Source organism: Castor canadensis, chromosome 2 (genome assembly GCF_047511655.1).
Source record: "Castor canadensis chromosome 2, mCasCan1.hap1v2, whole genome shotgun sequence".
Taxonomy (NCBI): domain Eukaryota; kingdom Metazoa; phylum Chordata; class Mammalia; order Rodentia; family Castoridae; genus Castor; species Castor canadensis.
Genome location: NC_133387.1, coordinates 78,050,282 through 78,076,154, shown reverse-complemented (window position 1 = coordinate 78,076,154; position 25,873 = coordinate 78,050,282). Strand labels below are relative to the sequence as shown.

Sequence of the window (25,873 nt, the reverse complement as noted above, 5' to 3'; positions counted from 1 at the left end):
TATGTAATATGAACATTGGGTTTTTGTGTTCAAGAAGCCATTCTATTTGGTTGTTGACCCATTTTCTTTTTTTCTTTATTGTGCTGGGAGTATGTTTTGGCATTTACAAAAGTTCTTAAAATATATCATACGTGACTTCGCCCCCTTCCCCCATTCCTGGAATATTTTCATGAGGTCTCATTTTTCCACTTACATACATGTGTACACATTGGCCATTCTTTCTGGTTGTTGGGCCATTCTTTTTTATGAATATCTTTTAAAATGCCCAGATATCTTTCTCTGTGTTTTAATTATAAATGTAGAGAATGGACAAGATTCATTTTTAAGTTTTTTGGTGCTATACCGTACCTATTTTGTTTTCTTGTAACTTAATACTGTAATTGCATCACAAAATTTTAGTGATCAGTTTTCTGTCAATAAAGTTAAAGATCTGCCAGATGGTTCTTTATTCTTTGCTATACTCTGTTGTATTTGGTGGTGTAAAGCCAAGACGACATTTTAGAACAATAAGAAGAAATAATATCTCAGGATCTATTATTTAATATGCCATTGTAGTAAATCAGGTTGTGCTATAGACTGACTCAGTTAAGCAGTTGGAAGAAATCTGAATTCACTTACTAAATATTTAATCGAAAGTTTATCATGTTTTGGACACTGTTCCTTACATGTTTCTTTACTTTCTTGAAGTTTACATTTGATTAGAGGGACACCACAAACAGAACAAGTAAATAAAGTGTAGTATGTTACATAGTGGTAAGTACGAAGGAGAAAAATAATCTAAGGAAAGTGAATAGGCAGTGTCAGGTGAATTGCAGTTGTGGATAGGATGACCAGGGAAGACTCCTCAAGAAGATGACATTGGTGTGAAAATCCTACCTGAAGAATAATTATCAAAGTATATGATTTTATATATGTCTAATTCCTTGCTTGTTTTTTAGTAAATTACCAACATATTTGCTTTAAACTATGTTGCACCCTTAGTTAGATACGTATCTTTGGGAGAGTGCATGTTTCTTTCTAGAGCATTGAAATAATATTTATGCTTTTAGGGCCCTAATTATGAATAACTTGAGAATAATCATAGGTGGTAGTCTAGTACTCCAATATCTATAGTAACTTTGCATTGCCAATGGGTAAGCTCCCAACTTGCTTGCCATAATAGTCCTAGCACCTTTGCTTTTCCATCCTTTTCTCCACCTTCTCTTCCAGGAATTCTAAAATTCAGCCAGATATTTCTACCCTCATTTTTTTAATATGCTTTGTTCCCTTTTCATTCACTGGTGTTCTCTCCACCAAGGCTAATCCTTCATCATTTTCTATCTATCAATATAATGCTCTAGAAAAGTCTAGTAGAGTTGTCATTTCTGTGAAGGGAATCTTTCCTTATTATCTCACTATAAACATCTCTGTATTTCTAGTATTTTTTATGGCATTGTTACTATGCTGCAAGTTTTTTGAAATCAGTTTTTTTTAAGATTAATGTATTGGGGGTCTTTCTGTTTTTTTGTTGCATTTCAGTAAAACTTGATTCATAATCATGCATGAGTTTGTTTCCTTCCAGCATTTTTCATTGTTTATTTGATGTAGTGAAGTGTTTTAGAGTTTACAAATCACTTTTTACACTGCCATATTAAAAGTCTTAAAATTCTTACATCTATTAGAAATCCCCATTTAATAAAGGGGGAAACAGTCAGGGCTGTTATCACATGGGTATTAAGAGACTGTAATGTGGAATATCTGAGTATGGATCCTAACTCTTTCTCCTGTATTATCTCCCAGTATCTATTATGTAAGTGGATGGTAGATGCATCCATATATACAGTATAAATTTTAGTTATGATACATAACTAAAACTCATTAAGTGCCTGTTGTTTATCATTTAGTCTGCTGTGTACATTACATGGTTTAAGCATGTTTCCTTTATTTGAGTAATGAATTGTGTGTGTTTTTCCTCTTATCATTTAGATGAACTGAAGCACATTATTGGAGCTGAGACAACACGAAAAGGTATTCTTCGTGTTTTTGAAATGTTTCAGCACAACCAATTAAATAGGAGAATGGTTTATGTCTTCTTGGAAGGCTTTTTAGAAACCTTATTTCCACAGTATAAATTCCGTGAACTTTTCAACAAACTGCATTCACGGTCAAAGCAGATGCAGAAATATAAACAGAAACTTCAAACTACTCAAGCGCCTTCTTTACAGAAAAGGTGACACTCCAATCTATGAAGCTGGTGTTCATTTTGTCCAGGATTGATGGTATGGACAGATCTTCTGGGGCTTAATTCATATACTGTTGGGTCTGCACCAGTCTTTTAGTGTTTCAAAATAGATTATTAATACATCCATAAGACTTTGGTTCTTCTCATTCTCGTCTGTAATCCAGCCACTACCAAGAGAGATTTCTGTGTCTGAAATGATTTGGTGCATAATTTGCAACATTGAGAGGATACTGCCCCCATCTCATGCAAGAATGGAGTTGGTCTCTTCCGTTTCAAACTAATCAGCATTCTCCAGTAATGACAGAGTGCCAGAGTGTATATACGAGAGCTAAGGAAAGCACAAAATCATGATTCAAATTGACTAATTTGTTTTAAAAGTTGGAGACGGCAATGTACGATTTGGAGAGAGGTTTTGCCTAATGATTCTGTAGGTCTGTGTCAGCATTTTGGTATCGTGTGGGTTAGCCAGGTGACTAATGATCTTTGGAACAACTGTTTCAGGTCTGGGAAAAGTGACAGAATGCCCTTCAAGTATGAAATAACCTTTTTGCTCAATTAAGGTTTTGTGACATAAAGTAAGACAGTATAAAATAAAACCAATCAAAAACTGAATTTGGTTAGGTTTATTATTCATTGGTATAGAACAGATTTTAACTAATTCTTCTGTGCTATAAGGGCTCTCTTTTGCTCTTATGGTACTCAGTTGTCAAGTGTTCTTTTGGCATTCTATGTGCAAAAAGAAGCATGTGGTAGTTCTCATTTAAGTTTCAAAATTACTAGTTTTATCTTTTAACAGATTACTGATTATACAGGAGGGATTAATTTGTTGGAAGAACTGCCAAATACATTCTGTTCTTCTAAAAATAGGCAAATTAAAAGAAAATATTACTCTATTGGAAGTTACCATATGATAATTTTAAATTGTGTGATCTAGATATGCCTTAGATAACTACAAAAATAGCAGATCAGAGGATTAATGAACTTGTTAGTCATATGTAAAAATACAAATTCTTAATTCTATTATGTGTACATATATAAAAATAAATAATGAAAACAACTATTATTTTTAAAATATGCTTTTATTTATATTTCGCATAATGTAAAATTCTAAATAAAGCTAGTATGCAAAACCCCTTGGTGTATTACATTTAAGTCCCTAAAATAATTTTATAACAACAAAACAAAATACTTTTTCCAGTTTTGAAGCCTCTGCAATTCCTAATTTTTTCTTCATTATGTCCATCTTGATAGTCTTCATATCCCTTGTATGCAGAATTTCTGCATCATCTTAAATATTTCCATTGACTAAATGTTTGGATGTACCTGCTTTTTTTTGTTTTAAACCTATTTAACACTAAAACCTTAAAATAGTGAAGCTACTTCTCAGAACACTGAGCCAGTATCCTGGTATTAAAAGAATGTTTGGGTGCTTCAGATAAAGGGACAGAGTATTGGTATCCCAGTTATTTGGGAGCTTTAAGATTGGAACAAGGCATTAATGTCTTGTTTTCACTTAGATCTTACGTACAAAGTGAAGCCTATTAACAGAAAAAAAGCCTTCCTTTAAAGCTTTATAATAATCATATTTATTAATAATGCTGTTGTGCATACTTGTAGTATGCAAATATCCAGCATGTGTTGCATGTCTTCAGAATTATATAAGTGAAGTCTCTTTCACTGCAACTTACAAGTGAGAAAAGGTTCTAGAAGCTCTGGTGAAAGACATATTTCTTCTACTCAGTGTATCTCCCTGCCCCAGCCCTTCCCTGTGCTTTAAAAGTGGGATATGTTAAACATGTCTGTAGGAAGCATCAACATTACCATAAGTGCAATGATTTTCATATATACCCCTGCCCATTTGTATATTTTTGACATGAATAAATCTAAATGTATGTATACAGAAGAATTCATGTAAGAGCTTAGAGTGTACATGTGAACAACCATTTCTGTATAATGTGAAGAAAACTGGCCTTCAAACCAGGGAAAAAATGGTCATGTAAGGTTGCAAATTTCCTAGTAGAGCCCTGCAAGAAAACTGCACTCATACCAAAAATTATTTGAGTAAATGGATTTTTAAGGTAATACTTGTTTAAAAGAGTTTATATTTCAAGAACAGAAATGTCAAATGGTAGTCTGTAACAGTGGTGCATCTTCTCTATGCACATCTGTGTTTTACATCAGAGAGAGCCGTGGTCATGCTAAAATTAGAAATACTTTTTGAATGACTTGGTCAAGCTGTGTGTAAAATATTTAACCCATGAGTCAAGTACAGTGTACTATGATTAATATTACATTTGATGCATTTATTGCATATATGGATATTCATGAAAAGGCTTTATGTCTCCTGATATTTGATTTTTGAATGTGTTTTTAAGTCAGTGGTGCCTTTAGGCAAAAACCTTCAAAATTAATCATTCTTTGTTTGGGTGTTCTGATTTAGGAGGTAACATGTAAACTACTTAGAACCATAATAGTTTATTCACCTAAAAATTGATTGTATGATTTAAATATAGCACTGAGATGAGCATTTCCTATAATTAGGGTGTTCCTAATAGTTGCTGAAAACAATTGTGCCATTGACCAATGGATGCACTTGGTTAGCCTTAATTTTTTTAAACAAAAAAACATTTAAAACTTTCTTGGATATTTCAGTTAGCTCATTTTAAGTTTGTGCTGCTGGTGTTTGGATAAAATAAAACAGTTAAGTGCTACCAGGAAGTGTACCAATTTTTAAAAAAAATAACAGTATAAATTTCACAATCTAAAATTTTAATTTTGTGCAATATTTTCATTTAATGCATGTGTATTTGAGTAATTGTAAAATAAATGAATTTTTAATGTTTTGAGATATAGTTTAAACTATCTTCTTAACCCCAACAACTTACATTCTGTTGTTGCTGCATCCTCTTATTTAAGGACTTGTTTTAAAAGTCTTTTTGTCACTCCTTGTAAAGTACTAAATTTTGCTTATAGGAGCATGGCTCCTGTATTACAAGGGAAAAAATATAAAGAGCACATTTTAGGACTATAATTGTTAAAAGATACCTTGTGCATATCATTGTACAGTGAAGTGTCAACTGTGTGCCTAACTGTTCTATCAATACTTTCCTTCTTTAACAAAGAAGAAACAATCAGAATATCAGTTATTTTTATTAACTAAAAAGATTAAAAATTTTATTTGGTTGGCGTTATGTTCTGTCCATTAGAAAATACTAATAAAGTATTAACAAACAGTTTTGTTGTTTATTTAGTAATATACTTTTGCTTTACTTTAAAAAATGTTTGCTCAGTAGTCTTTATTTTTATGATCTGTGTGTATTTTATTTTTATTTTAGAAACTGAGAATTTCAAGTTCCAGGATGGTATTTGATGAGCTGTTGAGCTATTGAGTGATTACTTGTGTTACCTGAATTTAATTTTTCCTTTTATAGTACAAATACTTTACTACCATGATGTTAAAGAAACTTCATATTTTCCTATCATGTAGAATTATAGTCCTTTTCCCATAGACAGAAAGATCTACAATTAGGTAATCCACACAGTTTTACTTAATGTCATTTTAAATTCATGTTTTGACTATTTGAGATACTTTCTGTTCTAAAATGCAGATTCAACACTTAGCTATGTATCAATGTCTTGTTCGTCATAATATTCATAGTCTTCTGAGAGTGGTGTCCACAGAACTTCTCAGACCTCAGATATGACAACTGCTACCTCAGCAGGGAATAACTTACACAGGACTCCCTACTTATTACACACTGAATTATCCAAAGTGCAAAAATGTTCCTTCATAATTAAAATTATATCAAAGGCTCTGAGAAATCTGTTTAACTTTGCTTATTTAATTTTCCAAACTTTGTTAACCATAGAATGTTTTGACTTAAACAGTTTGAGGGCCATGTTCCCAAGGAATAACGTTTGAAAGGTATTAGTAGGGGAGAAAAAAAGTTGTAACATCTTTAAGGAATATAAACTAGATTGAAAAATTAATGAATTTACAATACAAAGATTTGTTTTTAACCTACTGTTAGATAGAATATTCAGTCTTGGGAGGAAAAGGGAAAATGTGGAAAGTTAACAGCCAGAGCAAATATTAGAGCTACAGCTTGGCTGTGAGTACCAGGATAAGAAACTCAGTGAGGAATGATAGGATGCTTTTCATGAGAACTGGGAAAGGTACTTGCCAAGGATTTTGTTGATGTAATCAAAACAGTGGTAACTAGAAACTGCAAGAGGAGCAAAGAAATATGCATTTCATTCTATAGGATGTGTGTGTGTGTGTGTGTGTATGTGTGTAAAATAGCATATAATATATTTGATACTCATGTTTTTACCAATGCAGTGTATGGGAAATGTGTAAAATGTGTAAATGATAATGGACTTTTACATACCAGGTGGTAATGGTTTTTTACATATCAAAAGTGGAATGAAATAATAACACAAAGGAGTTAGAAGTCCACCCAGACACTTCCATACTACTTCATTAAAGGATTCACAGAACTCAGCAGAAAATCATACAGCTAAGATTTATTGCAGCAAAAGAATATGATCAAAGGAAAAAAGGTGCATTGGACAGAGTATGGGAGAAACCAGGCTCAAGCTTACAACCATACTCTCCCAATCAAGGGACACAAAATGCTCTTAACTCCCAGCAAGGAGGTGGGACAATATGTGAGAATTGTTCCCAACCAGGAAAGCTTATTTGAGACTTTAGGCCTATGGTTTTTTATTTGGAGTCAGATCATTTAGGCACTCTCTGCTTGGCACTTAAGAAAAGCATGTCTTCAGCATGAACCGTAATTTTGTACATTTTAGACTTAATGAGCTATTTTTAACAGTTTGGGGAATTAATGGGAACACTCCTAAAATCTAAGTTCTGAGACACCTGAAAATGAGGCTCAACCTTGTCAGCAGGCCTTCTTTCAAAGGACAACAGCCAAGCCACTTCTGTTAACTCTTCTGCACAACTGTATACTTTGATCCAAAGAAATGGCTAAAATTTAGGTGTGGATAAAAGGAAAGAATATTCCATTGATATGGATATTGCAATCCAGGAATCTGGAGGAATGTATTGTATATTTCCAATAAAGGTTATTAGAAGGTGCTCACACAGAACTTAACTCATGTGGTCTGGTTCTTGCCATGGTTTCTTAAGACTGGCACTATTGATATTTTGGGCCACGTAATTCTTTGTTAGGAGCTATGTTTTGCACTATATTTACAAGTATCCCTGGGATCAATACATTGGGCAATGCCAGTAGTACTTCTCTTCCCCTAATTACGACAACCAAAAATATTTCCAGACATTGCCAAATGATGTCTGGGGGCACAATGGCCATTGGTTGAGAACTTATGTAAACTCTCAGTTAAAAGCAGGATAAAGTAGGGACTGAAGTCTTCAACTCTGGATATCTCAGTGTCTTTTCTGTTTGAACAAATTGTGGCTTGCCCCACAGGGAGAATGTAAATGTAATTCCCAAACTCTGCTTTGAAAGTGGGGTGGGGGACGGACTACTACAGCAAAACTTTTAAATATTTTGCCTTGCTGTTATTTAAGTAAGCATTCCGTAGGAAGGAAAAGAAAGTTGTTTCCCAAGATAAAAAAAAAAAAAGTAGTTTTTTGATGTCTTTGGAAATGTGTGTTCAGTGATTACATGAAAAAAAATATGCCGTTTGTTTTTTCCCTAACCAGGTTGTTAACTGAGTAATTTTGGTACTCTTAATTTACTAACATTTGTACATGTGGAAGTTTTCTTTCAATAACTTTCTTTCAAAAAAAAAAATTCCCATTTTATTTGTAAGTCAGCCCTGATAAAGCCTGAAAATTCCCTTGTAGTCTTCTTAGCAAGTAAACTGTCTTCTTAAATGCTCTTGTCTCTTAAATTTTCCTTTGACAGGTGGTTGGTACACTGGGATGCTATGTGATTCCAGTTCTAAGATGGCTTTGCCTATGAAATGCCCCTCATTGGCCACCAGGAAAACCTGGTCTCCAGGAATGAACCTCTTTAAACAATTAGAACTTGTGCTGTTGCTGAATGTTTTTAACCTCTCCCCCCAAACACACACATATACACACACATACACTATACACACACACACTCTCCCTCATTCCCTCCCTCTCTCCCTTGATCTTCTGGGTCTTGGTCAAGATTATTACACAGTTGGGAAGCTAATTTTTTTGGTCTGATTCTCTGTCAAGTAACCATGTCTGTCTTGTTTGCCCATCTGTAGGACTCTAAACATCTACTGGCATTTCAGTCCAGCCAACAACTGCTTTCACCTGTAGGATTAAGAAGTTTGAGTTATAATCTACACCAGTTTTTTCTCACAATGGCAGAGTCCTCCATATTTGTCTGATTGACACAGTACTATGAACTTAAACAGTCAAAAAAAAGAAAAAACAGTTTTTGTGCTTACTAGGAAGAAAGTTCCTTGTGATTTTTTTTGAGGGGGAGGGGTCGCCTACAATAAATTGGTAAGTTTTCTCTAGTTTTTGATTTGTGAGTGAAATTGTAAAGGCAGTACTACTAATTTTGTGTGTTGTGTGTGTGGGAGAGAGAGACCTTGCAAAAGAAAAGTAGCCATTTACAAATGTTTATGATTATAATCCTTGTATTTGTAACTGGCAGTCACCCATTTTATTGTCTGTTAACCCCTTAGAATCTAATTAGGTACAAAAATAGGTCATTTATATGCACTACTGGAGATAATTCAAAACCAAATTATTAAATAGAGGATGCATGCAAAGATTTAAGAAAAAATTCAAAAATTTTTGAGTAAGGACTTGAGACTTAACAAATTTCCCTTAGTTTTTATAACAGTTAGTATATCAGAATATATATGTAGTGGAATGAATCTGCAAATTGGGGATGATTATTTCCATTGTCACAAATTGTCTGGAATTTGTGACTTTATAGACAACCTTAATGATGTTAAGAGTCTGATTTTTCTTCTAAAATAAAAAAGTCCTGTTTTAAAAAATGAACCAGATAAAGGTATGGAAAAAGGTTCAGTGTTGGAGTTGAGGGCATGGCTCAAGTGGTAGAGCACCTGCCTAGCAATGATGGGGTCCTGAGTTTAAACTCCAGTATATCCCCCCAAAAAATAAAGAAATTTAGTGTTAAAAACATACATACACATACACTGAAATGGGAAGAATTGTATCACTAAACTCCTGTAGCATGTCCACCCCAGGAATTGGATAAAATTCTTCCATTGTTTGAGTGTGGAATATTTTTTAAATGTGCTTATCTCAGAGCTAAATAGTATAGATTTTTAAGATCTCTTAAGTTCTGTGGAAACTATTTTGATTGACATAAGCAGTCTTAGTAGGACTAAGTTAAAAAGTTTTAAGAAAACCAAATAATTTTCAGAAAGTTAAAAAAAAGATAGGTAAGTTTGCCTAGGCATTTACAGAAACTCAAATAACTGGTAACAAAGATAGATGGAAAAATTTAGTGGTGATTTAAAATAAATGGCCTTAATTGCTAGAATACAGAAACAAAGATACACATATTTTATCAAATGACTGCAAGAAGAATGCGAACACCATTAGTATTTTTAAATAAAATACAAAATCTTTATATTTTGATGTATATATGTAGAAACAGTGTAGGTAATATTGCTAAACAAAATGAATACTTAGATAGATATGATAATTTTGACTTAAGATGTCTTTGCCCTGGTGTGAAAAATCAGTATCACTGTGAAGTTTCTAATTTATGTAAAACTTGGCTACATTTTCTTATAGGATGGCTAATTTGAACACCATGAATCTTTTTCTTTAAAGTGTTTGAATGAATCAAGTAAGTTAATTTTGTCTGTACAAAGTATTTAAGATTATGAAAATGTAAAAAGTTTATTTTCAACTATAGTTTTACTCCCATGGAACATTTGGGAATGCTGGGAGACATTTTTGATGGTACTAACCTGGGAAGTTTCTACCTGGATTTTAATGGGTGGAGGCCAGGGATGATGCTAAACATCCTACAGTACCATGCAATGCCAGTAAAGAACAAGCTAGTCCAAAATGTCAAATGCACTGAGGTTGTAAAACCCTGAACTGAATTGTGGCTTTATGAAAAAGAATTCATTCCTCTGATGTTTACAGATCATAAGATGATGCCATATTGATAGTTAATCCTATTTACAAATGCCTATGTAAAAAAATGTTTTGAAAATTTATCTGTTGTTGTATCTTTTTGTTAATAAAATTTCATTGTATGGATAGATAAGTTTATGTTATCGATTTACCAGTTGGAGGACATTTGGGTTATTTCATGGCTTGGGTGGTTAATAAAACTGTCATAAACTTTGATGCATAATAAAGAATTTGCCCTTTGTCCATGGTTCCCTGTAGGTAGACTAAATATCTGTAATTCCCTGAATAGTAAGAATGTCTTTGCTAGTCATGAGCCCCTTGGATCACCTGTGTTGGTACAACTGAGATAAGATGACTTAGAATGGGACTAGTGGTCCCCAGAAAGATCAACCAGGTGATTAGAGAATTAAGGCTTGGAGCCAGCTGACCTCTGGAGAGGGAAGACAGAGTGGAGATTGAGTGCAGTTGTATGACTAATCAATCACTGTACCTATGAAGTGAAACCCCAGTAAGAAGTCTGATTGGAGCCATCACTGTGCTAAGGACAAAATTTCAAGAAATCTTTTTTAGGCGTTGAATTGGCTTTTATTCATGAACCAAGTAGCATCCAATCTACACAAAAGACAGAAGCTCTGGGGAGCTAAAAAGTGGATGAGTTTTATAGGCCAGAGAAAGCAGAGGAAGAATGAGTAATGAACAGATAGTGGATTGGTCATTTTAAGATTTTTTTCCATGTGTTACATAAACAAAATCTTGTTGGCCTGAGGGGATTTATCATGTTTCTTGATTTCTCAGAAGTTCAGATCTTAAAGTGAACAGCTTGGGTTTTGGTTTGGTGATGTATGAGTATGATGACTTAGTGTGAGTGACTCCATTTGGGGGCTACTGCCCTTTCTCTTAACAAGAGTAACCCTGATTCCACTATTCCACTTGAACAGCATTATAGAATCTCTCAGATTCCACCTCTTTGTTTAGCTGGTTCTAATTTTTATCCTTTATAATAAAACCATAATCACACTTGGTGGGGAATGGATTAAAGCCTATAAAAACTAGACACAAGCAAGGTGAGATGCAGTTTAATTTCTTTTACCTGTAGGCCAATATAGGCACAGCCATGAAAGAGGGAAAGGCAGAACAGCTAAGTTTGTGTTCAGAGAAGCAGAAATGCAGGTTTCTCCTGTTACAGTGTCACACCCCTCCCCATGGCTCCACCCTGTTTGCTGCTATAAAAGATCTCTGAAAGAGGAAGAGGGGCTTTTGCTTTTTTCCTTTGGAGGGCTTTTTGCCTTTGAATATTGGGAAGAAACTTTTACTTTGGGCCTTTTGGTGTGGGAAGCTTTTGAAAGGGAAAAGAATTGTTGAAGGGAAAACGCTAAAGAGGGGTTGATAGAAGTCTGCACTGAGAACTTTAACATAGGCTTCAGAAAGCAAAGCTCAAAGAACTTCATACATAGGTCTTAGGAAAACTAAAGCTAAAGAAAAGCCAAACAGAAGATGGGACAGTGCACAGTGCAAGTCTAAGGACCGAGACCTCAGAGTTATGCATGTGCAGGTTGTAGGTGCGGCTGTTTGAAAGTTTGAGCTCTGAGGCTTTAAGAGAGCAGAAGAGAGTGGAACAGTGCAAGCCTGGGGGCAGAAGGCTTTAAGAGCAACTAAGTTAAAGATAAGAGCAAGCAAGGGACAGTGCAAGCCTAAGGAAAGGGGTTTTAAGCAAGGTTTTAAAGAACTGCCAGGAGTAAGGCCTTAAAGAATCAAGACAGAGAAAATAAGGGTTGTGCATCTCCAGCTGCGTGTACAACACACTGCACCCCAACTTTCTGTGTCTGTCTATCCTGTATCTTTTCTAAAGTCTCCAGTCACCACCAGTTAAGCCCAGTTAGGTCCAGTAATACACAAGGAGTCAGAGAGAAAACCTCACTCCAGCAAGGGAGGGAGTGTGGGAAACAGCGCCCCCTTTAGTGCTTGTAGTGCCTTCCTGAGTTCTGTGAGTCACTGTTGAGTTAGCTAACCCCTGAGAAGATTGTGGGAACCCCCGGATTTGTGGTCAGTTGGACAAAAGGGTAGGTGGCCTGGGTACACACAAATGCATCTGGTATCAGAAGTAAGGACAGCTTTTGGCGACCATGCTTTTAAACCTGTGGAGTCTGGTACTAATTCTCTGTGGTTACTATCAGAATTGGATTATGTATACCAGCTGACGTCACAATAAACATGTACAAGTCTGTGGACATATGTTTTAATTGGGTAAATTCTAGGAGTAGGCTTGCTAAATTACATGATATGTGCATATTTAACTTTATGAGAAACTATTTTCCAAAGTAGTTGTAGCATTTTGTATTCCACTAGCAATTTATAAGAACTTCATTATCTGCATGGTATCAGTTTATTGAAGTGTTAGTCTCCAACTACAATTGTCATTCTGTTTCTATTTAATTCTGTCAGATTTTGCATGTTTTTGAAGCTCTGTTCCTTGTAAGGAACTGCTGAACAAAGACCACACCATGTGTAAAAAAGAAGGATTTATTGGGGGCCAGACTGCTGGGCTGTCTCTCTCGGGTTCAGAGTGCAGCAGCTTGGCTGGAACGGGTAGGGGGTTTTATAGGAGGGACCACACTGTGAGGGAGGGAGTGTGTTCCTCCCAGAGAACAGCCAGGACTCTGGCCTCTGTTTATCTGTGATCACCAGATGGAATGGGTCAACATGACTAGCTAGTTGAGAAACTGGAAGTTCCTGTGGATTTGCAAGCAGGGAAACAATTGGGAGTTTTGCAAGTGGTCGTAAATCAGGGGGTTGTGGTTTTGGTGTTAACCTTGGGACCCTCTGCCTGCCCCAAGAATGCCAGGGACCTAACATTCCTAAGTGCACATTTGAGGGGTGTTTTTAATGTCAATTTGATCAACTCACCTATTTTATCATTGCCTAAGGTTCCTCTCATTGCAAGTAATATTCTTTGTTCTGAAGTCTGTTTTTTTCTGACATGAATAAATCCAGTCTAGCTTCCTTTTGATTAGTGTTTGAATGGTATGTTATGATTTTTTTGTCTTTATATTTTAGGGAAGAGGTTGGAAGCTTTCCACAAATGGCTAGAAAGCTAATATGTTAGTTTGCATATGTGACATGACTTGTGGTTGATACGATTTATATTTCATGTTCCTTTTTTTCTTTACAACTTAAGAAGGTAAAATGATTCTTTGCTCTTTGGTCTTAATAAAAAAAATATGCTGCAGGCTAAATTTAGCCATTGACTCCCAGAGTGCTGACCTTTATTTTAACAGATTTCTTGTGACAAGATACAGTTGGCTAGTTTTTTATTTTGTCTTTTAATCACTTTTCATTGGATGGTGGTACGGTTGGATTTATCCTTTGGTGCAGGGCAGGAGGGGGTTTGGGGGCAGAAAATAATCAGGTTTGAATTCCGGCCTTTGTACTTGCTCCACAGGTGCTATACCACTTGAGCCCCAGCCTGACATTGAATGTAAATTTACCATCTTGCTAGCTGTTTTCTATTTCTCCTATTGTTACATTTCCTTCTTTTTTATATTGAATACTTTTCATGATCCGTTTTATCTTTTTTAGTGACTTACTAGATTTTCCTTCTTTAAAAAACAATTGGTGATGGACTGGAGATATAGCTGGGTGACTGTCTAACATGTGCAAACCCCTGTAGTCAATCTCTAGTACTACAGCATACACAAACAAAACAAAAACAAAAGCAAATATTAATAATTAGTGGTATTACTAAAGTTTAAACCATACAACTTTAACTTAAATTATTGTTTAGTTTTTTTTTATTATTATTCATATGTGCATACAATGCTTGGGTTATTTCTCCCCCCCTGCCCCCACCCCCTCCCTTCCAACCCACCCCACCCCTTCACTTTCCCCCCAACCCCCTCGATACCCAGCAGAAACTATTTTGCCCTTATCTCTAACTTTGTTGAAGAGAGAGTATAAGCAATAATAGGAAGGAGCAAGGGTTTTTACTAGTTGAGATAAGGATAGCTATACAGGGAGTTGACTCACATTAATTTCCTGTGCATGTGTGTTACCTTCTAGATTAATTCTTCTCGATCTAACCATTTCTCTAGTTCCTGGTCCCCTTCTCCTGTTGGCCTCAGTTGCTTTTAAGGTATCTGCTTTAGTTTCTCTGCGTTGAGGGCAACAAAGTTTAGCTAATTTTTTAGGTGTCTTACCTATCCTCATATCTCCCTTATGTGCACTCGCTTTTATCTTGTGACCAAAGTTCAATCCCTCTGTTGTGTTTGCCCTTGATCTAATGTCCACATATGAGGGAGAACATATGATTTTTGGACTTTTGGGCCAGGCTAACCTCACTCAGAATGATGTTCTCCAATTCCATCCATTTACCAGTGAATGATAACATTTTGTTCTTCTTCATGGCTGCATAAAATTCCATTGTGTATACATACCACATTTTCTTGATCCATTCATCAGTAGTGGGGCATCTTGGCTGTTTCCATAACTTGGCTATTGTGAATAGTGCTGCAATAAACATGGGTGTGCAGGTACCTCTGGAGTAACCTGTGTCACAGTCTTTTGGGTATATCTCCAAGAGTGGTATTGCTGAATCAAATGGTAGATCGATGTTTAGCTTTTTAAGTAGCCTCCAAATTTTTTTCCAGAGTGGTTGTACTAGTTTACATTCCCACCAGCAGTGTAAGAGGGTTCCTTTTTCCCCCGCATCCTCGCCAACACCTGTTGTTGGTGGTGTTGCTAATGATGGCTAATCTAACAGGGGTGAGGTGGAATCTTAGTGTGGTTTTAATTTGCATTTCATTTATTGCTAGAGATGATGAGCATTTTTTCATGTGTTTTTTGGCCATTTGAATTTTTTCTTTTGAGAAAGTTCTGTTTAGTTCACTTGCCCATTTCTTTATTGGTTCATTAGTTTTGGGAGAATTTAATTTTTAAAATTCCCTATATATTCTGGTTATCAGTCCTTTGTCTGATGTGTAGCTGGCAAATATTTTCTCCCTCTCTGTGGGTGTTCTCTTCAGTTTAGAGACCATTTCTTTTGTTGAGCAGAAGCTTTTTAGTTTTATGAGGTCCCATTTATCTATGCTATCTCTTAGTTGCTGTGCTGCTGAGCTTCCATTGAGAAAGTTCTTACCTATACCTACTAATTCCAGTGTATTTCCTACTCCTTCCTGTATCAACTTTAGAGTTGTGGTCTGATATTAAGATCCTTGATCCATTTTGAGTTAATATTGGTATAGGGTGATATACATGGATCTAGTTTCAGTTTTTTGCAGACTGCTAACCAGTTTTCCCAGCAGTTTTTGTTGAAGAGGCTGCCTTTTCTCCATTGTATATCTTTAGCACCTCTGTCAGAGACAAGTTTGTTATAGTTGTGTGGCTTCATATCTGGGTCCTCTATTCTGTTCCACTGGTCTTCATGTCTGTTTTTGTGCCAGTACCATGCTGTTTTTATTGTTATTGCTTTGTAATATAGTTTGAAGTCAGGTATCGTGATACCTCCAGCATTGTTCTTTTGACTGAGTATTGCCTTGGCTATTCGTGGCCTCTTGTGTTTCCATATAAATTTAATGGTAGATTTTTCAATCTCTTCAATTAATGTCATTGGAATTTTGACAGGAATTGCATTAAACATGTAGATTACTTTTGGGAGTATAGACATTTTTACTATGTTGATTCTACCAATCCATGAGCATGGGAGATCTCTCCACTTTCTATAGTCTTCCTCAATCTCTTTCTTCAGAAGTTTATAGTTTTCCTTGTAGAAGTCGTTCACATCCTTTGTTAGGTTTACACCTAGGTATTTGATTTTTTTTGAGGCTGTTATAAATGGAATTGTTTTCATATATTCTTTTTCAGTTTGTTCATTATTTATGTATAAAAATGCTAATGATTTTCCTATGTTGATTTTATATCCTGCTACCTTGCTAAAGCTATTGATAGTGTCTAGGAGCTTCTGAGTAGAGTTTTTTTGGGTCTTTAAGGTATAGGATCATGTCATCTGCAAATAGGGATATTTTGACAGTTTCTTTACCTATTTGTATTCCTTTTATTCCTTCTTGCCTAATTGCTCTGGCTAGGAATTCCAGTACTATGTTGAGTAGGAATGGAGATAGTGGGCATCCTTGTCTGGTTCCTGATTTTAGAGGGAATAGTTTCAGTTTTTCTCTGTTAAGTATAATGCTGGCTGTAGGTTTGTCATATATAGCTTTTATAATGTTGAGGTACTTTCCTTCTATTCCTAGTTTTCTTAGAGCTTTTATCATGAAATGGTGTTGGATCTTATCCAAGGCTTTTTCTGCATCTATTGAGATGATCAAGTGGTTTTTGTCTTTGCTTCTGTTAATGTGGTTTATTACATTTATTGATTTTCATATGTTGAACCACCCCTGCATTCCTGGGATAAAGCCTACTTGGTCGTGGTGAATAATCTTTTTGATGTGTTGTTGAATTCGGTTTGCCATTATTTTGTTGAGGATTTTTGCATCAACGTTCATTAAGGAGATTGGCCTGTAGTTCTCCTTTTTGGAGGTGTCTTTGTCTGGTTTTGGGATAAGTATAATACTGGCTTCATAAAATGTGTTTGGCAGTTTTCCTTCCCTTTCTATTTTATGGAACAGTTTAAGGAGTGTTGATGTCAGTTCTTCTTTAAAGGTCTGATAGAATTCAGCAGAGAATCCATCAGGTCCTGGACCTTTCTTTATGGGGAGACTCTTGATTGCTGCTTCAATTTCATTTTGTGTTATAGATCTATTCAGGTGATTAATATCCTCTTTGTTCAGTTTTGGATGATCATATGTATCTAGAAATCTATCCATTCCTTTAAGATTTTCAAATTTATTTGAATATAGGCTCTCGACGTAGTCTCTCTCTGATGATTTCCTGGACTTCCATGGTGTTTGTTGTTATCTCCCCTTTTGCATTCCTGATCTTTTATTTGGGTTGTTTTCTCTCCTCATTTTAGTCAGGTTTGCCAAGGATCTGTTGATCTTTTTCATTTTTTCAAAGAACCAACTTTTTGTTTCATTAATTCTTTGTATGTTTTTTTGGTTTCTATTTCATTGATTTCAGCTCTTATTTTTATTATTTCTCTCCTTCTATTTGTTTTGGGATTTGCTTGTTCTTGTTTTTCTAGGAGTTTGAGATATATCATTACGTCATTGATTTGGGATCTTTCAGTCTTTTTAATATGTGCACTCATGGCTATAAACTTTCCTCTCAAGACTGCCTTAGCTGTGTCCCATAGGTTCCGGTAGGTTGTGTTTTCATTTTCATTGACTTCCAGGAACTTTTTAATTTCCTCTTTTATTTCATCTATGACCAATTGTTCATTAAGTAATGAGTTATTCAGTTTCCAGCTGTTTGCATGTTTTTTGTCTTTACTTTCGTTGTTGAGTTCTAGTTTTTTTGCATTGTGATCAGATAGTATACATGGTATAATTTCTATTTTCTTATATTTGCTGAGGCTTGCTTTGTGCCCTAGGATATGATCTATTTTGGAGAAGGTTCCATGGGCTGCTGAGAAGAATGTATATTGTGTAGAAGTTGGATCTTGAATTTCTTTATGGATTTTTTGTTTGGATGACCTTTCTATTGATGATAATGATTAACTCCACTGTGTTGGAGTTAATATATGCTTTTAGGTGTTTCAGGGTATGTTTGATGAAATTGGGTGCGTTGACATTGGGTGCATATAGATTAATTGTTATTTCCTTCTCTATTACCCATAGGATAGTTCTGTTGAAGGTGTCTTGGTCTTTTTTGTCTGTTTTCAATCCAGGAGAGAGATTTGATTGATTTATCCAGTCAACATTCATTTTAGGGCATTTCTAATTGGGTAGAAATTTCAGGGTAGACCTGCTCAGAAGTCACCTTAGGGTCAGGATCCACTCATCAACTAAGGCAGTACTTTATAGGGTATAACACGGTTACTTACAGCTGATGCCTTCAGGAGGATATTACAGGCCAGAAGCTTTATGATGGAGAGATGCCAAAGGCATGGCTAGATCCCAAGTGTGATGGAATTCTGCCCCATATAGGTAACAGGGAGGCCAATAGGGAAAGCAAAATGTTCCTCAAACACATTCTTAAAACACAAATACTGTGTAGAAGCTCTGGGTACCCATATCAGTTCATAGGCAGTGGTTGTTGTCACTTCACCCAGAATATATTTGAGGAAGAATTAGGAGAGATTTACCTCTGAGGAGGCAGAGGAAAGCTTAAATGACACCTGTAGTTATGGAGTTAATAATATACTGAGAATTAAACACTGAGTCTGCATTCCTATTACAAAAGCACCACACATCCCACCCAAACTACACTTGTCTGAAGTTGGCACAGAGAAAACAGCATTTAAGGAATTTGCTAGATAATCCCCTCTACTGAAGGGTAATTGTGGAGAAAGAGAAGCCATTATTGGTTGTGGGGAGTGAGACCCTGTCCCTTCTTAACTCCTGCTCTACTGTTAATTGACTTGAGCTTCTTCACAAAGTGAAACAACATGCAATGAGGGGAATAAAAAGATGGGGCATTGGAATAAGACTCCCCTAGATAAAACAGTAGTTCTGTAACCCATTGATTATGTGACCATGGTCACTGATGAAATCATTCTCAGGGGCTATCCTGAATCTCAGCTGTGCTCATTGTAGAATTAGAACTCTAGTGGTTTTGGATATGTATGTAGAGAGGCTCTCAGAACTCTTTAGAAGAAAATGTATCCTAAAGGAAGTGAGAGGAGTACCTAGAAGAGAACATTACTCCAGTGATCAGAAAGGAATAATACAGAAGATGGCTTTTCCAAAATCTCTGCATAAACTCAGAGTCACAAGAAAGTTTTTTGGGTTCCAAATAGCCAAGGATATAGTCCAGAGATGGAACCAAAATGCATTCTTGTCACTTAAACAGTGCCTTTTGTGCTCCAGGTGCGTGGAGGACACACACCTTGGACAGCTATGAACCAATGGTAAGCACAGCCCTGGTGGACATGAGTCCTCCTAGGTGTCTGGGCTGTTGCACTTGCTCCTTGTACTTGTTTCTTTGAGAGTTATTTTCCTGTTAACCTAAGTTATTTTTATTGTGAGTCTTTTCACCTGTTTGGAGTTCAGCTTTCCAAATGATGTCTGCACATTGTTTTGCAGAGCCATTTGTAGTTCTTAAGCTATTGTTTACCTCTCAAGTTATGGGGGGTGGGGGGGGTCTTATATAGATAAATTATTAAGTGGTAAAGAAATTAAAGTTTATCTTTCTTTAGTCCATCTTCCAGCTGGTACTTAGAGGCCACCTTCTGAGCTTGGTGCAGTGAATGGTACTGTGAAGTAGCCTTAAATTGGAATAATTTTCTAGTCATGGATATAAGCTTAGTAGGAGTTAATTTACAACTTATGAAAAAGTTACAGGGTACTTTTACATTTGCTGTTCTAACTGAAATTCAGAGTGGCCCTTCAGAGTTTGACTCACCAGGGTACTCTTTACTGATGACTAATTACATGCTTTTTCCCCAAACAATAGTAATCCCAGCTAATATTTTATGAGTGTTTGACATGTGAAATGCTTTGCATGATTTTTCTCATGTGATGTTTACAACAATCACCATGATGTGAGTATTCTTAGCATTATCACCATTCTATAGCTATAAAGACTTAATTACCAGGCAGTATACATAATCTGTATGATTATGAAGCCAGAACCCCAAGTTGTTCTCACTCTGTAATCCTGCCTGCACATGGTGCAGAAAAGAAAATGCCACTGGGTAGAATGCCAAGCTTACAAGCAAAAAGACTGGACTGAATCACAGCAGGGACAAATGGAGCAAAAGAAAAACCCATACATGTGAGATAATGAGCATATGTGGTTGACTGGTTCAAGAGTCTGGAAGCCTTAAGAACATAACACTGGAAAAAAAAAAAAGAACATAACACTGTGAAGGGGATAACTCCTTAAAACCAGGATAGAGATGGAACAAGTAAGACATTGTTAGTGGACTTGTTTCTGCAAATTGACAAGCATGGATTCCATCCTCTTCTTTTATCATCAATTCTTACTCCTCTCCAATGATTTGGAAAGAAGTTTGGGCAATTTCTAATATGTATGAACAATTAAATTATTGATCTGGATCTGTAAAGATTATACAGTAGTATGCCAATTTCAAGAACACTCAGTTTTGCTTTTAATTGAATAGCAGACTACCTGGACTTGGCTGTACCTGGTGGACCTATGGAGTACCAGGTTGGGGTGCACTGGCAGGAGAGACTGAGAACCTTCTGGGACAGAATGTGCCCCAAGGGAGGGAAGAAAGCCCAAGAACCGTAGGCCAGCAAGGGAAGGGTGGACTGTGTGTCACTCATTTAGATTATCCTCAAGTTCTACTCCTGTGAATTTGAAGATAAAGACTAATGAAAGATGAGGTCAAGAATCAGTCCAGGATGCTGAGGGGACATGGCATCAGGAACTTGGGTGCCATCACTGAGACAGTCCTTTGGCATGGGTTCAAGAGTTTGCAACCTAGGCATAGAAATGTGACAGTGGGGCCTCAGTAATCATACTGGTACTTCCCACAGGTATAATCACAAAACAGCCTGAGCGGGTAAGGAAGAAAAAGCTGAAAGCCAAGGGATAAGGGATACCCAAAAAGACCAGGCCAAGTAGCACATAAGAACTACTTAGGAGGAACTGAGGCATTGGTAGGTCCCCCAAGATGTGTGAGTGAAGCCAGTGAACTCAGTCCCTAGTGGCTGTATTGCAACCCAATATTTATCTGCCAGTTGGGTGCACAAAGCCTAGTGTGCAGTGGGTTTGTGCAGGTATTATCTTCAGAGTTTTTGGTCTCCTTAGAATTCAGAAATCACCAGGGCATCTGAAGTATAACTACATTGTGACATGCTAGTCTCTGCTGGTGTGATGAAAACTTGCAGCTTCCTAAAGTCTAATGAAAAGTTAAAGTTCAATAATAGATAATCTTTATAAACTGAAAATTACAATTAAGGGACAAATTTTCATACCCTTGAAGAGTTTAGTTGCTGAAAGGCCACTGTCTTAGCACTGCTGGCAGTGTGGACAGTTTGCCAGGGAATAGAGCCCACTACTCTCCTCGAAAATCTTTCAGCAAGCAACAGGTGCTATTTCTTTTTCTTTTCAGAATATCAAAAGAGTAAAAGAATTTAAAATGTGCCCTAATGCAGCTGAGCTGCTAATCATACACAAAGAAATGAAACTGTGATGGAATTGTGAGCAAATGCCCTTTGGCACCTGTTTTTGTCATTTTGGTTTGTTTTTCTTTCCACCACATTTTACACCTCCTAATTTAATTTGTGTATGGCCCCCTGTCCTCTAAACTGTTCAGACCAAGAGAGCACACACACACATTCCATATGGTTTATTGCAGTTTAACATGGGACAGGGATTAAGCCAAGAGCATTGGCCAAATCATACACAGGCTTTGAAGGTGACCTCGTCCCCTATGAAATGGTAACTTGAGATCGTGGGTCTGATATGGAGTCTGGAAAGCTCAAAAGCTCAGAAAGTTTATCCTATTCAAGCAGGGCTTTCTAGGATACTTAAAAGGACATTGGGTCAAAGAGTGACCAATGCAGGAGATTTGCAATATGAAAAGAGACTTTTGTTGGAGTAGTCTCTGACATTCTCACCATAGTTCTCAGTTATACTACAATCTTGATGGAGTTTCTGGAGAAGAGGGCAGGTCCTAGGAGCTACCAGCAGAGACAACCAGGAAAATTGGAAAGTATAATTTGAGTTTTGCACTTTCACCCAATGCCAAATAGATGTGAAGGGACAGTAATAGTATACAGACGTTCCTCGATTTAAGATCAGGTTATGTCCCAGTAAACACATACCTTGAAATTTTCATGAGCCGAGAATGTATTTAATACACTTGACTCTGCAAATAGCAACACAGTACACTGTAGAATATCACAGTGGCTGATTGGGGGCTGTGGCTCATTAACTCTGCCCAATATACTGTATATACCAAGAGAGTTTATACTGTATATCACCAGACTGGAGAAAGATCCAGATTCAAAATTTGAAGTACGACTCCTACTGAATGCCTCTGACTTTTGCACAATTGTAAAGTTGAGTCATATGTTAGGAACTATCCATGCTTTTTATTTGCTACTATACACAAAGTGAATTTAATCCTAATTCCCACTACTACTATTTTCCAAAGGGAGGTGCAAGTTACCTGTGCAGCTGAGCAGACAGAATTATATGAATTTGAAAATCTCACCAAGTGAGTGGCACAACATTCATCATCAGGAACAGTATTTCTGTAGATCTGTTTTTTGCTGAAGCCATCACAAAAAAGTGGCTGTTTGTTACTTCTGTAACCTCCAGGACGATAAGGGATATGGCAATAGCATGGTACAGTAAGCAGGCTGTAAGTTTATCTCCAGGACTAAAATAACACTTGAGTGCCAAGGCAAAAGCCTTGGATTACCTTGTATATTAAAAACATAACCTCCAAATGGACAAAATAAGAACAGAAATAATTCTAAATACATAACAATTTGCTTCAAGATAAAAAGGACATCTCAAATTAGTGGGCAAACAGCAATTTAATAATGGGTTTTGACAATGCATATATTTCACTTGATAAAATACATTAAAAATCACATGTTTGAAAATAAACCCTAAAAGCACCAGAAGAAAATACTGGGAGATGTCTTGTGTGCTTGAAGTGGGAAAGGTCTTTCTAATGATGACTTAAAATCCAAGAGACATAAAAAGTTGAATTCAGGTACATAAATTTTATGCATGGTAAATTATTCCATAAACAAATGACCAATTGGAAAAAATTGTAATATATATAACAACCAAAGACCCTCCTCCAAATACAGTTCTCCCAAAAATTAATTCCTTAAAAAATAATCATTTAACCATTAAAGGCAGCATATTATAAGCATTTAGAACCTTGCTTTTCAGCTGAATGGAAAATTTGCATGCTTTTTTCTGTCACTTTCACTGGGGAAATCAATTTCTTTAGTTAGTCCTCTATTAATGGGCATAGGAGTTTCCCCCAGTCTTTTACTGTTAGATTGTTTTTTTAAAAACAAGAGTTGTAATGTTCAAGAGCTTAGACTTTCAAGTCAGGTTGCCTGTGGATTTGCCTGAGTTTTGGCTCTATAAATTTCTGGCTACACGACCTTGGTCTTGAGCAAATTATTTAAACCTCTCTGTTTCCTCATCTGTTTAGAGGATGTGAAGTTAATAGTACCAACAACATGTGAGGATTCAGTGTGTCCTAGAGGTAAGGAACTTAGAATCATCCTGGCTTAAGATAAGGGCTGTGGAAATATTAACTATTATTGTTATCACTAGGTACCAAACAATAGAAATTTTAGTGAAATTTATAAACTTCTGCTTTTATGTTTAAGACTCTATGGTCAAAGAGAAGTTAAAGGGAAAGTGCTGTTTCCTAAAGCCACAAAGTGAGTTCCACTGGTGAGGTGGCTCTCTGTTCCTTGCTTTTTAATGAAGAAAGGTGGCATGCCAATCACCAGCCTAGATATCAGTAAATATGGGAATTCTGGAAGGTGCATTTTAATAAGCCCGCCTCTGGGGGATTCTATTGCATGAGCACCTAGACAACATTTTAAGAAAGTACTATTAACTGTCAAATTGTAAATATAGTGGCTTAGCGGAACTGGTCAAGTTCAAAGTTATGCCACAGATAATGTATAATCATCATGATTCAGTCTAGAGGAGAAATTTTCAGTAAGGAATCAGAATTTATCATGTTGACTTTGAGGCATTATCACTTCATAACTGCCTTCTGAGTATGTTGCTTATTTGTGTTTTGCATCTGATTTGGGTGATAGTTCCTTGAGGTCAAGGAACTTGATTTCTGGTTTGCTTCCTAAGTCCAATACATGTTCTTTTAATACATTCTTGATAATATTTAATACAGTTTTGAGACTCTAAAGAAGAAAGCTTGAATGATTGTTTCAAGACTTATAGCCCCATAAGATTGAGATTAGTGGTATAAAAATAAGAGCACAAGTGTTGTAATCAAATCCCAGCTCATCAATTACTAAACTGGGAAATGTTGAGCTGCCTTGAAACTCAGTTGCCTAGCTTATATTACCAGGATAATTAATGCCCACAATTTTGCCAATGATTAGAAATATTATTTAACACTGATGTTTCTAGGTGAATCTCTTCTGGTTGTCTGATGCCACCTCCTGGACAGTTCAGAACCTGGATTAAGCAAAGGTCAGCATCACTTGCTTGAAACTAAAGGTTATGCAGTATTCCCAGGCAGTATGTTAAGAAAAGCCTGAGAGCAAAGCCAGAGCCGGTCCAACCAAGAGAAAAATCGAGAATAGTGGCTGTAGGGGTGGAAGAAAAATAATAGTAATTATTATTATTTCTGCTGATATTTACATAAGCAGAATTTATATACATTATCCCAGTTAATCACCAAGATTTTATAGTACATAGTTGTAATCTTAATGAACATTGGTTAGGCAACATTTTCTTAGATATGACACTAAATGTACAAGAAACCAAAGAAAAATAACTAAATTAGACTTCATCAAAAATTAAAATTTTATATTTGAAAGAACACTATCATGTAAGTACAATGGTAACCTACAGGGAGAAAATATTTTCAAATAATGTTTCAGATAATAGACTTGTATCTAGGATACATAAAGAGGCTAGCCTAGGTTAAAGAGCAACACACTCTCACATTATATACATACCCATATTTAAATATGTATTTAAATATATATATAAATATATGTAAATTGAATAATATCTAGCATTCAGTGAATACCTGCTCCATGGTATCCTCTTTGTGAACATTGTCTCTATTCATTGGGAAAACTTTAGGTATTAAATAATAGCATTTTGATATTATATATTTTATGTATGTATAATTTATTTTATATATTAGTTTATAATATGTGCTAATGATCTGAATAGTCATTCACCAGAAAAGATTCACAAACATCCTGTAACGTGTGAAAATATGCTCAGCGTCATTAGGGAAATACAAATCAAACACATACTAAGATACTACTTCATGTTTACTAGGATGGCTTTAATCAAGACAATAACAAGTGTGGAGAAACTGATGGGGGGTGTATAAAATGGGGCTTTGGAAAATTGACCAGTTTTCTCAAAATGTTTCACATAAAGTTACCCTAAAACCTAGCAATTCTACACCTACATCTATACCCAAGAGAAATAAAAACATGCATCCACATAAAACTGTGTACACAGATGTTCATAGCAGCACTATATATAATATCCCAAAGATGGAACAGCACACATGTCCATCAACTGAGGAGTAAATAAACATAGCCAACATCGTCTGTGTTTTTCTGCCCCACCATATCCTAGGACCTTGATTTTTTTCAAACATTTTTGAAGTTTGTGTTTAATTGAACATCTCTTTCTCTCAATTTTCAAAATTGAGCTATTAAGCCAACCACACATTCTTAAAGCATTTCATCATACCATTGAGTTCTTGGACTGATTTCCCAGAGTTTTGTTCTTATACAGGAGTAATTCAAGTCTTTCTGTATCTGATTATT

General features: G+C 36.0%; 1 protein-coding gene across 2 annotated transcripts in view; it reads left to right on the top strand.

Moving 5' to 3' along the window:
• Nucleotides 1-10,455, top strand: part of Snx13 (sorting nexin 13) — a 128,859-nt gene extending 118,404 nt beyond the window's left edge. The window contains exons 26-27 of one of the 2 annotated variants that reach the window (XM_074065087.1): nucleotides 1,966-2,007; nucleotides 8,453-10,455. In XM_074065087.1, coding sequence (XP_073921188.1) covers nucleotides 1,966-2,007; nucleotides 8,453-8,460 — 50 coding nt within the window. In that variant the 3' untranslated portion in view covers nucleotides 8,461-10,455. Of the gene's footprint in view, nucleotides 1-1,965; nucleotides 5,456-8,452 lie in introns of those variants that run through there. The other variant, XM_074065088.1, reaches the window with a different exon arrangement.
• Nucleotides 10,456-25,873: the final 15,418 nt, after the last annotated feature.